The 16,459-nt window shown below is 43.8% G+C and overlaps 1 protein-coding gene across 1 annotated transcript; it reads left to right on the forward strand.

Moving 5' to 3' along the window:
* The first annotated feature begins 7,407 nt into the window (after window positions 1–7,407).
* Window positions 7,408–14,778, forward strand: zfand5a (zinc finger, AN1-type domain 5a). Its single transcript, XM_041936777.1, has 6 exons — window positions 7,408–7,639; window positions 10,932–11,093; window positions 11,665–11,767; window positions 11,876–11,961; window positions 12,507–12,635; window positions 12,782–14,778. Exons 2-6 carry the CDS (start codon window positions 10,934–10,936, stop codon window positions 12,928–12,930), a joined length of 627 nt encoding a protein of 208 aa, XP_041792711.1. The 5' UTR covers window positions 7,408–7,639; window positions 10,932–10,933; the 3' UTR covers window positions 12,931–14,778.
* The last annotated feature ends 1,681 nt before the right edge of the window (window positions 14,779–16,459 follow it).

A 16,459-nucleotide genomic window follows, 5' to 3' on the forward strand; every position in this document is an offset into this window, starting at 1 on the left:
CAGAGAAAAGAGAGATTAGAAGATCTAATCAAAAGTTAATGTGTGTCTGTCTTTTGTTCCAGTACCTCAGTGTACCTATTGGTGAGCAGGAAATGATTGTACATACAGAGTGTGTGTGTGAGCTGATTTTTGTTTACTGAAACACTAAAATCATCGGCGGCTATCAGTGTGTAGGCATTAGACTGTGATTCACATTGCGGTTGGCGTGATAAAAGGCTGCAAAGGGGCCTGCATGTACTGTATGAGTCAAACAGCAGCTCTGTAACAGATGATCAGTCTGTCACCATGCTCCGAGCCCCCTAATGCAGGTTAGAGAAACAGGAAAAACAACACAGACTCAGATGGAGCCTGTGTAGTGAGGTCTGAAGGCACTGTACTGTCGCTTTGCAAACAGAAATATGAAGAGTTATTAGAAAAACTAGAATTTCTGCCTCACGATTATACGCCTCCACGAGCCCGTCAAGTTACGTTTACATCCATGTCTGTCCAGACTAATTAGTATGTATGTACATATGTAGTGAGGACTGACGGAATTTAATAAAATGCATAAAGTGTGTTTTTTGGTGAGATGGAAGTACAGTACAATCAGCACAGTTTCAAGGTGGACACCCAAGATTCATCACCATTTCAGTGCTGTATGGTGCTGAATAACGGCCAGAGAGGAGTTTCTGCACAACAGTATGATGTCACAGTGAAGCTGACCTTTGACCTTTTGCATTTAAAATATCATCACTTCAACCTATGGGACATTTGTGTGATTTTTTTTTCATAATCAGCATATGAACTCTTGAGTTGTGGCCAAAATCATGTTTTGTGAGGTCACAGTGACCTTTGACCTCCGACCACCAAAATCTACATCAAAACTTTATCCTCAGGTCCAAGAATATTTGTGCCAGATGTCATGAAATTCTCTTGAGATTCTCTTGAGATAGCACGTTCACAAGAATGGGACGAATGGGTGAATGGCCACAACTCTCACTGGTGCATAGGCATAAAATCCATTCAGGGCTATCAGAGCAACGATCCACAAAGTTTTACATAGTTCTTCAAATCACAGTTACCAGTTACCTGGTCAGAGAGGGATCAAAGTTTAAAAGTCTACTTTTTCATCCTTTTTCCTTTAGTGCACCATAACAGTCAAAACAAGCGCACAAACACTGACTGTATGACTGATCCTGCCTGTCTTTCTCTGCCGATAACCATCAAACTGTGAACTTTGCATAGCAATAAAGTCTCCTCAGCTCCACAACTGTTGACACTGAACGCAAAGCAGCAGGGAGTTGTGGCCCAGAGGGCAAAACCTGGCTGTTTTTGTCAAAGAGAGGAGGCAGCTGAGAGGGGAGTGCAGGTTAATCAGGTGTGACTCAGACTGTAAACACATTTTCGCCAAAGGGATTCAAAATGAAACATCCATGGACTAGTCATTAAAGACGTCTGCAGCACACAGTATCATGTGTAGTTTCGATGCGATACAGGCCGTTTACCTGGAAGATTGCCTGGGATGATTGACTGCTTCTGAGACTTGTTTTTCACTTCAAGAGAGACTATAGCAAAAACATATTACTTTAAATATTGCTGCTGGAATTTCATCCCAGTTTAACACCACAACAGCCAAAGAAGGAACACGATTTCACCATAAACCCACAAGTCTTTACTTCGAAACTTCGTTCTTGCCCAGCTGGATCTCTCCCTCCCTTGTTTTCCTCTTCACTACATTCCTTCTTGTTTCTGGGTGTTTCTGAGGAGGAGAGCCGACTGTTGCCCCAGTATGGAAGTAGAGGAAGAAAGAAAACTTCTCAGGAAGGAAACATCAGCCCTATATTTATCTAGAGCAAGAGGGAAAATATTAGAAAGAAATGGTTTACATGGACGGAAGAGGAGGAAGTGTGTTGCTCAATTTTGTCGACCATGTTCGTGGCACAGCTACAGATAGAGAGTAGGTGTGAGTGAGAGAGAAAAAGGGAGCATGGTAAGTATGCGTGAGTAAAACAGCGTCATCGGGCAAGCAGGCGGACCCTGTCAGACTGTGGGTGTTGTTAAGGGCGGGACTTGGCCGCTGTAATTGACAGATTAAAGCGGTGGAGGCGTGGCTTGTCCTTGCAGACAGAGAAGCACGTGGCCAAGCCCGTCTGCACGAGGGAGCAGCAACAAAGACCAGCCAGTCTGGAGAACAGAACAGAACACAGGACATCTGCTGCACACACATGTACACGCACACTCTCGCTTTCACGCACACACATGCGCACACTCACATGCAGGGGCTCACATTTGTTCACCACACGCAGGCATGCAGTGTACACAGAGTCTCATATATCAGCCGCAAAGGACAAACCCACCCACAGCAGCATGTAAATGTTAATTGCAACTAACAGCAACATGAACACATTGTTGCATGCATATGCAGCACCTGCGTGCAACTTTCCGCATGACACTTTCGCACACATGCACACACAGCATGTTGTTCCATGATTGTCCACATAGCCATGTACGGTGAGGTTTGTTTGTGCAACGGAGGGATGAGAAAGGAGAGAGTTTCGACAGTGTGTGACACAGTGTGTGCTGAGAAAATTTGGGGGGACTCCTCCCTGGTCAGATAGCCTACAGTATAACAAGAAACACATTCATGAGAGATGCAGACAAGTTTTGTAGCAGCACAAGCGAGGGACTGGTTGGTCAGTAGGTGCTGAATCAGCAGATCACATTCATTCCAGACGATTTTTGTTCTTTATTTCTCTTGCTTTATCGCTCTTTACTTTATTTCAGTCTGCTATATATGTTGCTTTTTGACACTTTTGCACATATGTGTTCTGCCTCACATGTTCCCTCCAGGTTTCACCTCATGTTTCCTCAACAATTACACCAACAGCAGTGTAAATGGCTGAAAGTAGCCAGGATTTACAACAAAGCTGTCCCTGATCTCCCCAGAATCACACAGACAGGCACCCTCTGTTCGTGAAATGTTTTCCTTTACTTACCTTCACACACACACACACACGCACCCACCCACACACACACACCGACACACACATATACTTTAGGGGCTGCACATGAAGTTGAATGTGGACAGAGCAGGGTGGGGGATCAAGTTTTGAGGCAATGGTTTTAGTCAACCTCAGTGCAGAGCTTATCAAACCCCACACACAGCTTATGTAAATGGATAAGCTGCCATTTCCACCACGAGCCCCTTTATCAACAGAGTCTCACCACACCGACGCCAGACACAGGCAAGCTGTGCCTCTGTGTGTGTGTGTGTGTGTGTCTGTGTGTGTGTCGGGTGTCTGGTGTGGGCCAATATCTGCCTAGTAACTACAGACAGGCTGTTCCAGATTCACATAAGTAATCCTCACACCCTCTCACCGCCCACACCCCCACTTCCCCACACACGGACTGAAACACAACAAAAAGCATAGCTGCAAATATGCATCTGTTGTCATGGCAACATTGTCACTTTCAGCCGTTCACGTGCGTGCATCATGGTCGTGGAAAATAATTATAGGGCCCCTCCTTCAGTACAACCAACAGCACCATTATACCTAACCACCCACACGCAACACACTATTCCACAAACACACGCTCGTAGAAGCCAAGCTATGACAGCGAGGGGGATGGGTAATGATACTCGACACCCCCCACTCTCTCCTCAGCTGCCCCCTCCCCTCACTGAAACCCACGAACCTTCACATACTAAACAGACATACATCTCACATACACATGCTCCTTCTTTTCTGCTTCTTCGTACAGGGCTGCATTAACACAACACTCAGGCACAAAGACCTCAGTGTAAAACACAGACCAGATTTCCCCTTGCCGTCCCCCTCCCTCCCTGTGCTCTCTTTACTCACATATGAAAAGCTTATGTCTGTACAATCAGGGGCCAGTACTACTACTACTGTGTCCGATACATGGAGAAACATTTGCATAAAACATGATGCGTTTTCACAAGCCCTATTCACAACTGACTAACCATTCTGTGAGCAAGACTGTACATCTGCAGTGGCTTTCAGTAGCTGTCAGTGTTTCACCCCTTTGCCAGCATTTGATTACATTATTTAATGACACTGTCACTTTAATCAGCGAATAATGCCTCTGTTTTTTTGAGGATCCTCCACTGACACACTGGTTGTAAACTGTATGCAAATGAACTCGCTGTCATCAAAGCGGATCTCTGTGAAGAGCACCATTAACGTCGTGTGATATCAAACACATTACTGAAAATTATGTGTGAATGTGCTGCTCAAGCCCTCTGTGATAATGATGACTCCTTTTTCTTTTATTCACTCCACATGGTGACAAAGAACCACTGCAGGGCTTGTAAATTACTCAGATAACCATAAGACATCCTACATTTCTGGTGAGTCAGATAATAATCACCAACTGGCTTTTAGTTATCAGGGATTAACAATCTGACTAAAGATGATCAAGGCTTGTTGTTAAGCAAATATTCCCTGAGTGTTCCTGTTAATCAATGATCAATGATGCCAGGACCTCCTCGACTCAGTCAACTGTTCATGAGAAGAGAGACAAAACTTTTCCAGCAACATTGTCAAGTTACTTGTCTTTATTAAAAATAATTAAATAATTAAATAGATAAATAAACACAACTTTGTGAGATATGATGAGTACAACACAGTAAGGTAGAGCTAACGGAAGACAAGTTTGTCAGACTTTATTCAAATGAGACATATGGACATCTGCATTGTAAATATAAATATGTGAATGATTTATTTAATGTGGAAGACAATTTTACACTGATAGAAAATAAAAATAGTTTATGTCAGTCGTCCTATTTAGGAGAAAAAAACTAAACCTTCCATGTTTCAGGCTGTGAAATAAAGACGTTATGTCCTCTATGTGTTTGTATATATCTTTTGTTACAAGGAGGCAAACTGTGTAAGCATAAACAAACCCATAACATTATTGAACTAAACTGAACAAAACACTGCCCCCCACCACCACCATCACCACACTCAACAATACAGAACTGAAATAGTATTTCCATACAATGAGGATATGTGCAGTAACATCTGTTTACAACGGGCAACAATATCTTTATAAGGTGTAATAGCTGATATGCCAGTCCTTTCTCTTTTATTACTTTCATTAACTGTATGGCATGTGTGTGTATGTGTGTATGTGAACAGTGTGTGTGTGTGTGTGGGTGTGTATGTATTCCCCTTAAGAAAGCTAGGGGAAGATCAGCACCTACTTTTACTTTCACTACACTACACTTTTACCAGTTTCCACATGGAGTCTGGTTTGAACTGGAGCAAACACACCAGTTTCCAGACTGTTGATAGCCTTCTGCTTTTCCAGGAATCCATATGACAGCATGTTCCCTCAAACTCACACACACACAAATACCAGGCAGCCCTACCCGGAGTGTTTGTTTTCTGCCATGCGTGGCCTGGAGTGCCTGGGGATGTGTGTGACGTTATACTGACAAGGTGGGGGAATATGCTGGGACTTGTTAGACCTGCAGGGCAAACTATGCAGCACAGATGACACACAGCAAGTGAGCATGTTTTCATATTTCACAAAAACATGACCAGTGGTTCATATCTGGTGGCTATTGGTGTTAAAAACAGCAGACTAAAGGAAAACTGGTTTGATTTGAGATGTTCAGCGACTGTTCAGCTTGTCATGAAACTATACATCATTGAGTTTCATGAGCCCCACCAGGGCCGTAGCCAAGATTTTAGAAATTAGGCCAAAGGTCCAAAGTACTGCAGTTTACATTTTTGACTTGTGACCAAAAATTACAATTATTTTGCAACTTTTTATGTATTTATTTAACTATTAAAACAGAGATTCTGCTGAATGTAGCTCCCTACATAGTGTATTTGGCATTAGATCAAAGCGTTGCCCACAATGTCAGAATGTACTTCCAGCAGAGAAATGTGAAATCCATTTATTTTACCGTGCCTAAAATACACGGATACAAGAATTTGGACTCACTCTTAAGAGCTCACGATGAGTAATTTGTCTTAAACTATAAAATCCTTCTCAGACTGTTTTAAACCCTCAAATTCCCTGGAACAATACTGAGGACGTGGCGTTGGGGCCCTCAGTGATGGCTACAGCGCTGTTTACCAGCTGATTCTAGTGGTGACCTCAATGAATTTCACAACCATTTTCCAACAGATGTAAGAAGATCTCTTAGTGTTGTTCAGCTCTTATCTCGTGTAACCTCCCACAAGACATGTTTACACTCTCCCAACTCTGTGTGTGTGTGTGTGTGTGTGTGTGTGTATGTGTGTGTGTGTTGTTCAGAATAGAGGACATTTTCCAAAGTGAGGACATTTTGGCCTGTTCTCACTTGGGCCAGATCTTCAAACAGCTACTAGAGGGTTGACATTTTGTTTTGGTATTAGGGTTAGAATTATGTTTGGGTTACATACAGGGTGAGGGTTTGGTTTGGGCATTTGGTTGTGAATGTTAAAGTTAAGATTAGGGGCTAAGTAATGAATTATGTGAGTGAGGGGTCCTCATTAGGGTTGGGGGAATATACCTAAAGTATCAGCACAAGACCCTCAGTACTGGCGTCAATCAAAACATAGCATTCTATAACATTTCTGCCATTCAATCCTCCTTAATCTTCCTCCTTCTTAATCTTAGTCCTTTAAGTTTGGCAAATCACTGAATATTAATGAAAACATATTCAGAAACAACCTAATGATATGTTCACCTCTTAAATCTGACCCTAACCCTAACCCATATTATAGCACATTAACCATTTTTAATTATAAAAAATACATAGTTATCAGTAAGTGATAACTACACCAATAAAGATTTTGTAGTATCACCCAGCTCTTCTGCTTGAACATTGCTGTTATTGCTGTTACCTCCCAGAAAACATGTTTACACTCTCAATGTCAACACAGTAAGTAGCCTCTGTGTGTGTGTGTGTGTGTGTGTGTGTGTGTGAGTGTGTGTGTGTGTCCTCCCAACAAACAGACTTGTATATCTTTCATGTTATAAATCTGCACTTGTTTTGTTCATCTGACAGATATAATCATACTATGTGGCAGGAGGGGCAGCGGAGACGGTTTTACCAACGAACTAGTCCCCTCTCACAGATAGCTATGGAATCTTGTACGGGGAGACGTTCCCAAGTGATTATCCTCTTAATCATGCTTTTATTAATTCTTTTTTTTAAGTCTGTCATGTCAGCACGAGTATTCATTTATCCATTCATTTATGTGGATTACTCAATAAAAAGATTCGTGGCCTTGTAGGAGGATGACGAATAGATGTGTAATAAAGAGACTGCGCATGCGCAGACTTTTACCCCCACCATCCGCCGCGCAGAACTGTAGCGCTCGGGGGCTCCGCGGGCAGCCAATGGCGACACGTTGTTGTACCCGTGACATCATCCGCCACGCCTCTTACTAAAGAAGGAAACAAACATCCATCCAGAAGGAACGGGAGACGGAGAGAGGAAGAAAGAGAGGCAGGAGGGCGAGGAAGGGAGAATTAAACCCACCGAAACCTGTCTGACACGGGGGACAGCGCCACAGAAACACCGCTAGATATAAAAGGACGCTACCAGGGCGTGAAACCCTCGACCTTTTTTTTTCTGCCAGGACAAAACGACCACTTTCCCTGTCGTCTCGCGAGAAGCTCCATCGATTTTCAGCAGGTGATGATCTTGGATTATTTTTTTTTTCATAACAAGGATGAATTTTGAAGTGAGCTCAGTTTATCGAGGTAAAGGGGGGGAAGCTAAACAAAAGAGAGGGGGGGGGGGTGTTTAACTAAGCTGACGGTCGGTCATGGCGACCTTTAACTGTGGATTGAAAGGTCAGGTGGTGTGTGCGTGATGGTATTGTGTGGTAAACAAGCCTTTTTGTCATTTGCTCGCCGAAGTTGTCACCACCAACACCGCCGCCATCGCTATCTCCTCCTCCTCCTGAGTGGGAATATCACAAGTCCTCAAACGTGACTCGGTCTGCTTTCAGGAGGAAAACAGGAGAGGGAGCTAGCTGGTGCTGGTTGCTGTCTCTGTTTTTCTGTTTGCCCCGAGCTGGGGGATGGGGAACCAAAGCCAGCTAATTCCTGTCTAGAAATAGAAAATTCATAAGCCGAATGGGCAAGCAGAGCGAGAGAGATCCTCTGAAATTACTACAGAGCATTTTGTTAAATATTAAATGAACTGCCAGCACAGCTTTGCCTAATGTTTGCAGTAGTTTCAGCTTTCGGAGGAAACGGGATTGGGTCGGTGTTGAGAGCTATGTGGCACCACCAAGTCGTTTCTAAGTACTTAAGAGCGATTATATAATGGAGGTTGTTCACATTGCCTCGTTGTAAACATGTAGAAAATGGTTGTTAGTTGAGACGCTGCGGGAAAGGGGATCTACAAAACGATGTCTAAACAGGAAGCAGAGAGATTGTAGACAAAGGAGGAAGAAAGAAACAAAGGGAGCAGAGACCACACTGTCTAGACTGTGGGTTATTTCAGAAAACATCAGTGCTGTTGCCTTCCTGCTGCCCTCAGATCATTATAAGCAGCACTTTGTCCTTTCTAAAAGAATAATTTATTGCTTGTGAGCAAACAACAGAGGGGTCTTTCTGTTCTGTCCTTCAGTGTGACTCAGTAGTTTTCAGCCCAGCAGGGCCTGAAATATGAGCTGAGCCTGCGACTGGTACAGGAGCGAAGTCTTCCCCTTTTGTTTGCTGCAGATTTTCACACATATGTTCTTCAAGCTGGGTTCAGTTGTCCATGGCTTATAAGGCAAACTCTCATTTCACTGCCGTGAGTGTTTTTGTGAAAGGAAGTTGGCGGTGAATGACTGTCTGGTAATCTGCCCGTTGCTGGAAACCCCCTGACTTACCCTGTAGGATGTGGAGTAGTAGTATTTCACAACAACAGGTATTCTCTTTGCTCACAAACGGTGATGCAGCTATTAATTAATCAAGGTGTATGAATGAGTACCCCAAGCCATTGATGTACAACAATATTTGTGAATAGCATGTGTGCTTTTCTCTCAGAAAGACCTCCTTTGTGATCCTAAAACATGTAAAGCTGTGAAGTGTACCCACGTGAGGTTAAAAGCTGGGCAGATTTAAACGTGGGTTGATTTTTACCGTCTGCCTGTTTGTGACAGGTCTCGGTAAAGGTTAGGTTTAACATCCCTGCTGTTTGTCTGACAGCTGGGCCTAAACTTGACAGCTGAGCCACACAGTCCATTGTTCCTTTGTGTCAGAAAGTCAACAGTCATGGTTAGTCTGTTAACGGGCCCTGTCGCACTCTTTGTTGTATGATGTATCTTTCATGCTGTGTTTGTTCTCAGATGAGATGTGGTCTCAGCTTAAATAGACATCCTTCCTTTGAGGAACTGTTTTCAACCTCGTCCAAGTGCAAGAGGTCTGGATGTGTAGCTCAAATCCCACAGTCCAAACGGAGAAAGATGCTGATGATCATGCGTAAAGAAAAATTCCTTTTTAAGCCACACAGGAGTAAATACCAACCTCTAGCTCAGCCCTGTCTGGTATTTTTCATCAGTCAGCAGATGAACACGTGACACGTGAAGCGAGAGAAGGTCTTTGTGGGCTTTTCCAAGGAAACCCTTTGTTGACACGTCAGTGATAACATGCAGGGGAAGGAATGGGGCGGGGGGTTGGGAGGTATCAGAATTTAATAGCACTTGTTGGTGAGGTCGGGGCACCTCGAGTGAACTGACAGGACGTTCTGAAACAACTGCCAACCTCTCCTGGAACATTAAGCCCGCCTGCCCTGTTTGTGTCCGTGACCAGAATATATACGAGCTTCACGCCGACGCGAGCGAACAGCTGCCATGTCACAGCACAAAAGGGCCAAAGGTTGTTTACAAGGGAAATACGGTACTGCTGTCGTGTACACTGGGAGTTGCTTGATGTGTTTTTGTTTTTTGTTTGTTTTTTCTACAAGCGGTGGGGGGTCTGGTATCAGTTGATATGATGATTTGTAAACCGGTCAGGGCAGGACTAGGAGACAGGATGCCTCTTACCCAGCTAATCTAGGCCTTCCTGTTTGTTCATTCATCAAGGTGTTTGTAATCTGTTGCCTCAAAGGCAGCTCCTCCCATTACGCAAATTCCTGCTGTATTGCATTGCAGCGGAGCAGAGCGACAACGTCATGGGCCTGCACGTTTTTGCCAAGTTACGCACATAGTGCATGCTAGTGTATATGTGCAGGGCAATTATTCAGGAAGTTTTGAAATGCCTTGTGGGGCAAAAACCATGCAGAGCATTTCGGGGTGTTGTACTTTCTGAAACTGTCGGCCTACTTTGTTAATCTTTGTTCATCTTCTTTATATTTGTTCCCTTTTGTGGCTACTGACTGAGACACTGCCAGTGAGTCAGAACTTTTTTGTGTGTCATATTTGGAGGAAGTGAACACTCTGGTGAGGGAGTGTTAGTTATTGTGAACAGTCATTTGTAGTCATATGATAATCATGACGTTTTTCCTAAAGCGGTAGACAGATATGAAAATGAGAGTTCGTGGGTCAAATGTTAGGAAGAACCATAGCAACTGTTCTCAGAGCTGTGAAAAGGGGTTTGTGGGGGAGGAAATGGAGGGAGGAAAGGGGGACACAACCGCAAACAAAGCTGTGGGACAGAACGGAGTCCAGCTTCTGCCAAGGTGCTGAACAGAACACAGTGAGTGTTGTTTGTTCCCTGGACTTCCTGTGGAGAAGCGGTCATTACTGTATTCAGGCTAAAGGGCGAGTCTAAACAGGCCCGCATGTTGTTCTCGAATTTTCATAATATGACTCCTGTTATCACTCGGCCCAACAAGTTTCTTTGGAACCAGATTGGCAGGACGGCACCGCCTGTACAGGGAAATATGTCCTGCGATGGAAAATATTTTTAGCTCTCCGTTGTGTTGGTGCAGAAAAATGCCTGCTCAGTGTGCCTGTCAGTCTAATAAGCATTCTCTCTCATTCTGTCAGCCATGGCCCAAGAGACGAACCAGAGCCCGGTGCCCATGCTTTGTGCAACAGGCTGCGGTTTCTATGGCAACCCGAGAACCAATGGCATGTGCTCCGTATGCTATAAGGAACACCTGACACGGCAGCAGAGCAGCGACCGCATGAGCCCCCTCAGCCCTATGGGTAAGTCAGTTCACATTCTGTTTGTTTCTAAGAAAAAGTAGAAAGAATTGATTTCAGAAAAGATCTCAGCAGCCCCGAGTTCCTGATGTAAACAAATACACATACTTCAACCTATATATATTTACAGCTAGAGATAAGGAGGGACATCAGGAAGTGTAGGCATTGTTTTGAAACACACACCAGTTTTAGGCCAGTCAGTGTGTTTTCCCAGCTCTCCTCCCTCTGCACCCCCCTCTGTTTTTCCACTCTGTGTAATGAAAGACAGCTGTTTCCTTCATTACAGTGTTCAAGGTTATGTGGGTGTTCACTCCTTTAGACATTTCTAAGGTCAAACACTGAAGTTTCTCTCACAATGTGACGCTGACAGCCTGTTTCAGGCAACACAAACACGTTGCAAAAGGGAAGAGAGATTATCTCGAATACAGCTTTGAAAAGGGAAATGACCTGGTACTTTAAAGTCTACAGAGGAGATTTTTTAATTGTTTATTAGTTAGATTTTAATTTCAGCAATACACCGTAGTGCACACAAAAATATTTGTTATCTGATGGAGTTCACTGTGTTCTCATCCAGGCTCAGCTGCTAGTCCTACCTCAGAGGCCTCAGCCATCCAGAGACTAGAAGCCAGTCTAGCCAAGGTTGATGCCTCCCCTGCCTCTTCACCAGACATGTCTAGGTCAGTACTGGCTCTGTTTGACTGTTTGAAGTTGTCGGTGAACTTTATTTGAATTGGAGAATGTGTAAAATGCTGGCTGACTGGTTCCCCATTTTATTTAACCTTCAGAACTATTCAAGGATCTCTTCCTGTGACTCAACAAATGACAGAGATGAGCATCTCGAGAGAGGACAAGCCAGAACCCCTAGAACCTGGTAAAGCACGCACACACACGCATAAACACACTTGTAGTAACAGACAGACTAGCAGACATAAACAAGTGGACATTTAACACACGCAGATGGCTGCTTCCATGCAGACTTCTTAAGGCAAACATCGCCTTGTAGGACCCAATGTGGCCGCAGTTTATTTTTGATGCTTCGCTGCACACCTTAAACCCAACAGTTGGTTTTACTTACAGCCTCCAAGAAAGAGAGGGGGGCCTAAAAATAAACCGGTTTAAAAATACCTCTACACCAGAGGGCATTCTCAGATTTGATGCTGCCTGCCAGAGGCTTTCTCAGAGCAGTGCACTATTTTCTGCCAAGAACAAGAGATGGCAATTTAGAGATAAGGAACATAAAAATTACTATCGTTTGGGGACAAAAGTGCACAGTTTCACTTGTGTTTGCATGTCTTACAGCATGATGAACAGCACTCATTAATCTGCTGCTCTTGCAAATTAAAGATATCAGATAATGGCTAATTAATCCTAGCATGACTTATCATTTTTTTCCCTGTTGTCTCTCTTTATATGTAGTTGTAAGCCAGCCTGCTGCTTCTAGCCCAACTCCTGTAGCTTCTTCCAGCAGTGACGATAGCAAGGGTGACACCCCCAAACCCAAGAAGAACAGGTGTTTCATGTGCCGCAAAAGGGTGGGCCTTACAGGTGAGCATGGGGGACACGAAGGGGCACCTGATGCACCTGTCAGGATTCAGCTTGTGATGGTTGTGTTTTACTGGTCTTGGGTGGAAAGATTTTTGTTTTACCACCTCTCCTGTTCTAGCTCTCACCCCTGACATTTGTGCTTCCAGGATTTGACTGTCGCTGCGGCAACCTGTTCTGTGGCATCCACCGGTACTCCGACAAGCACAACTGTCCCTACGATTACAAGGCCGAGGCTGCCGCCAAGATCCGTAAAGAGAACCCTGTGGTGGTGGCCGACAAGATCCAGAGAATATAGATTTGACAGAACGGCAGCAGTGGCGGCAACGATGACAACACCTTTGACAAAGACTGGAGTATGAGTGTGAACCTTTTGAAATGAGCACTGGCATGAGAGGCTAAGTGAGAATTGAAAGGACTTGATTTACAAAATTACAACCTCAAGAAAATGACGAAAAAAGAAAAAAATGAAAAGATCCTGTCTGAGGGAGATGCATGAATGATCACTTTTCTCCTTTTTTGATTAATTCATTAGTTTGTTTTATCCTATTTTCTGTGGTGTGACTTTGCCGCTCTTCAGTCCTTTTTTTTTTTTTCTTTTTTTTTCTATAATATGTATTGTCTTATTAAGAGCAGCCCAGGCTAACTGTCCAGGATATGCTGTGCTTCTCTCACCCAAACCAGGCGCCAATTTGTGCCAAACCGTTGACAACCATTTTACTCGGACCTCGCCATGTGTCAGACACGGGCAGGTCTTTTAAAACATTCAGACCACACAGCGTAACAGTCCACACGAGTTGTGTCCCTCAGCCTTTGAACTTCCTGTTCTGTGCTCCGTTGGTACTGGAGTCAGTCAACGTTTGGAGAACCGTACAACTGTCCCCCACCACGCACAAGGGGCTTTGTTACCTTGTCTCTGTCTTTCCTAGCTTTACCTACCTCACAGCTGCTGTGTTAAGCTTTGTTGTCTTCCCTTTTACTTTGTTTTCATCGGCTTTGACCCCAGCAGGACAATGGATCATCTTGATAGTCAGCCTCAGTGACCCTCTGATCAGCATGTCTCTGTTGATCGGTTTGATTGTGAAAAGGCTGTTCCATTGTGGCTGGAGGTATCATGCTAGACAGGGACAAACAAATTACTCCACGTTTCACTGAGTCTAAACATTTTCAATGGACACGATGGGTGAAGGAGTTCCCCAACTGGTCTGCGCTCGTATTGTAATCACAGATGCCTGGTGCAGGGCGGTGCGCCGACGTGTGGCCTGAGAGGAAAGATGGCACCCTTGCCTGGCAGGCCTGGTCAGTGAATTTAAGAAACAATATTGTAGGGGCATGAATGAATGAATGAATGGGATAAATGCATGAGTTACTCTTCATCTGCATTAGTGTTTCAGAAATATTTGGCCTCACTCACTTAGGGTTTCAGACATTTTATTTGCTGAGAGACAATTATCTGTTATGTTTTATTAGCTTTTTTTCTTCCATCGATATTGTACTGACGTTAGCGCATGTATTCAGTGCATTTGTGGAATTAGGGTATGTGAACCATGATTTTATTTTTTGTTTTGTTTTTTAATGCGCTAACAGAACGTTGATGTGAGCACAGTGTGTGTGGGTGTGTTTGTTCCCCCAACCCTTTTTGTCTGTGGAGCTACCCGGTTTATCAGCACATGTTTACAGAACTACAGGAGCATGCCAGAGCTAGATTTATGAAAAATAATAGATACCAAGATTAGATGTAACTTCTCATCTGTCTAACAGCTATTGGTCTGTGTGTCTGCTATAGAGCACTGTAGAGAAGTGTGTGTGTGTTTGTGTGTATGTGTGCGTGCGTGCGTGCGTGTGTGCATGTGCACATTCCTGTGCAGAAGTGTGTTTTCATGGCTGCCTGACACATTGATACCATGTATGTTTGTGACTTGTGTTAATCCCCCATTTTTCTCCCCCGTGAGGATGTTTTTCATTTAAAAGACAACTGTATGTATCCGTTTGAGTTTTTCCTTTCTGATTCTTAGTTATATGCAAATTTGTACAAAAAATGAAAAAACAACAAACTGTGTTGATATTTATGTATTACATATAATCTTGCTATCCAGCATTACGACAGAATAGTATCATGTAAATAAAACTGTACAGAGAGACATTACCAAGCTTTGTTGTGTGATGACTTTCACTGCTCACCATTCGCTCATTACTCAGTATTATTGGAGTTTTAGTGGAGTGTGTTTGTTTATTCCAAGTTTGCTTGCAGCAGTATTACACATTACACAAACCTGTCAGACCAGACGGCAACTTTAAATGGAGTCTGCAGGTTCATTATAGCTTAACGTAAATATGACTGAAAAATAAGGCTGTTTTGAGAAGCTGAAGATAGTTATGGGTAAACATCATGGAACATTTCAGTCACAACAAGAATAGTGTAGGAGCTACATGCCAGGAGCTCCAGTATTAGCCTGTAATACTTTACCCTGGCTAACCCAGCCTCTCTAGCATCCTCATGGTAATACAGATTTCTGGCAGCACAGACGGTAAACCCCACTCAAGAGACTCTTGTCCAAACCTTGTCTGGGTCACACAGGAAGTATTAATCCCTGGACCCTGGAAGAAAGTGATCCTGTTCCGCTCTATCTAGGCTAAAGCTGCAAATGCAGGACTGATATTGTGTGTGCGCTTCAGGGACAACGTGTTTTCTCACACTCCTGTGGGGAGCTCCTGGACAGAGTGTGTTCACAGATGGCGACACAGCAACAGCTGCTCAGACAGCTGAGGTGTGCTCATGTGGTGACAGAAAGTCCCATTGTCTGGACACAAAAGTCTAAAGCACAATTCAGGATTCACACAAAGGCATCTTTGGTGACAAAACATGAGCATTCAGTGTTCAAACTCAAGGTTTTTACTGGGTTGTCTAAATCCAGATAGCGACTAATGTGTTGTAAGGCAAATTAATCAGTGACCACACCATCCTACTTACTGCTGATCACAAGTCTGCATGTCCTTTGAACCAGAGAGGACAGAAGAGTGTGCAGAGCGAATGCAGTGACAGATGAGCGGAGGATCAACACACTCCAAATATGACCTGGAACAACTGCAGGCACACTGATTCACACGTTTTATGTGTGTGTGTATGCACATGTGTAAAAGAGTTGGACACACACACTCGAGCGTGGATAATCCCTCACCCACCACACACACATTAACCTATAATTTGTTTTACTGATGTGTGCAGCCCATTTATCTGTGTCACCCTCTCTCTTTGTGTGTCTGTCACTGGGTGTGACTGAGGTTAAAAAAGCTGGCTCAGTAGATGTAGAACATCAGAGATTCTGACTTGCGGAAAGTAACAGATGTTGTTGCCAGATGTGCAAAGGGGTTGGAAGTTATATGAGGCCACAGACAGCAAATACAAACACAGACACACTCGTCATCCCCAAGAAGATGGTCACACCCACATTAACTGCATCTTCTTCCTCTGCTTCTTTTCTTCAGCGCTTACTGCACTTCATACATCAGTATGAAGTAATTTGGGCCAAAAATGAAACCTTGTCCACATACACATATACACACATATACACGTCAAATACTTGCACACGCTCTCATTAAATCACTTTCATATCCAAGCATAATGAAAACTCACATCACAGGAAGCATTTGTACATGTATGGGGGCAGCTATGACTCAGGAGGTGGAGGGGGTCCTCCATTAATCACCAATGACTCTGAACTCTAAATTGCTCTCTTTGCTGCCATCTGGGTGTCAATGCTATAAATGCAGTTGATGTACTGTAAGTATACAAAACACCATGCAAATCCAAGTGGACCTAGAAATGG

This window comes from Chelmon rostratus, chromosome 5, assembly GCF_017976325.1.
Source record: "Chelmon rostratus isolate fCheRos1 chromosome 5, fCheRos1.pri, whole genome shotgun sequence".
In the NCBI taxonomy this organism is placed as follows: Eukaryota; Metazoa; Chordata; class Actinopteri; order Chaetodontiformes; family Chaetodontidae; genus Chelmon; species Chelmon rostratus.

What these genes read in the sequence shown, in the direction of transcription:
- zfand5a (XM_041936777.1), top strand. Translation starts at nt 10,934, where the DNA reads ATGGCCCAAGAGACGAACCAGAGCCCGGTGCCCATGCTTTGTGCAACA. An exon ending in GAGCCCCCTCAGCCCTATGG is followed by an intron (nt 11,094 to 11,664) that starts GTAAGTCAGTTC and finishes GTTCTCATCCAG; the next exon opens with GCTCAGCTGCTAGTCCTACC. An exon ending in GCCAGAACCCCTAGAACCTG is followed by an intron (nt 11,962 to 12,506) that starts GTAAAGCACGCA and finishes CTTTATATGTAG; the next exon opens with TTGTAAGCCAGCCTGCTGCT.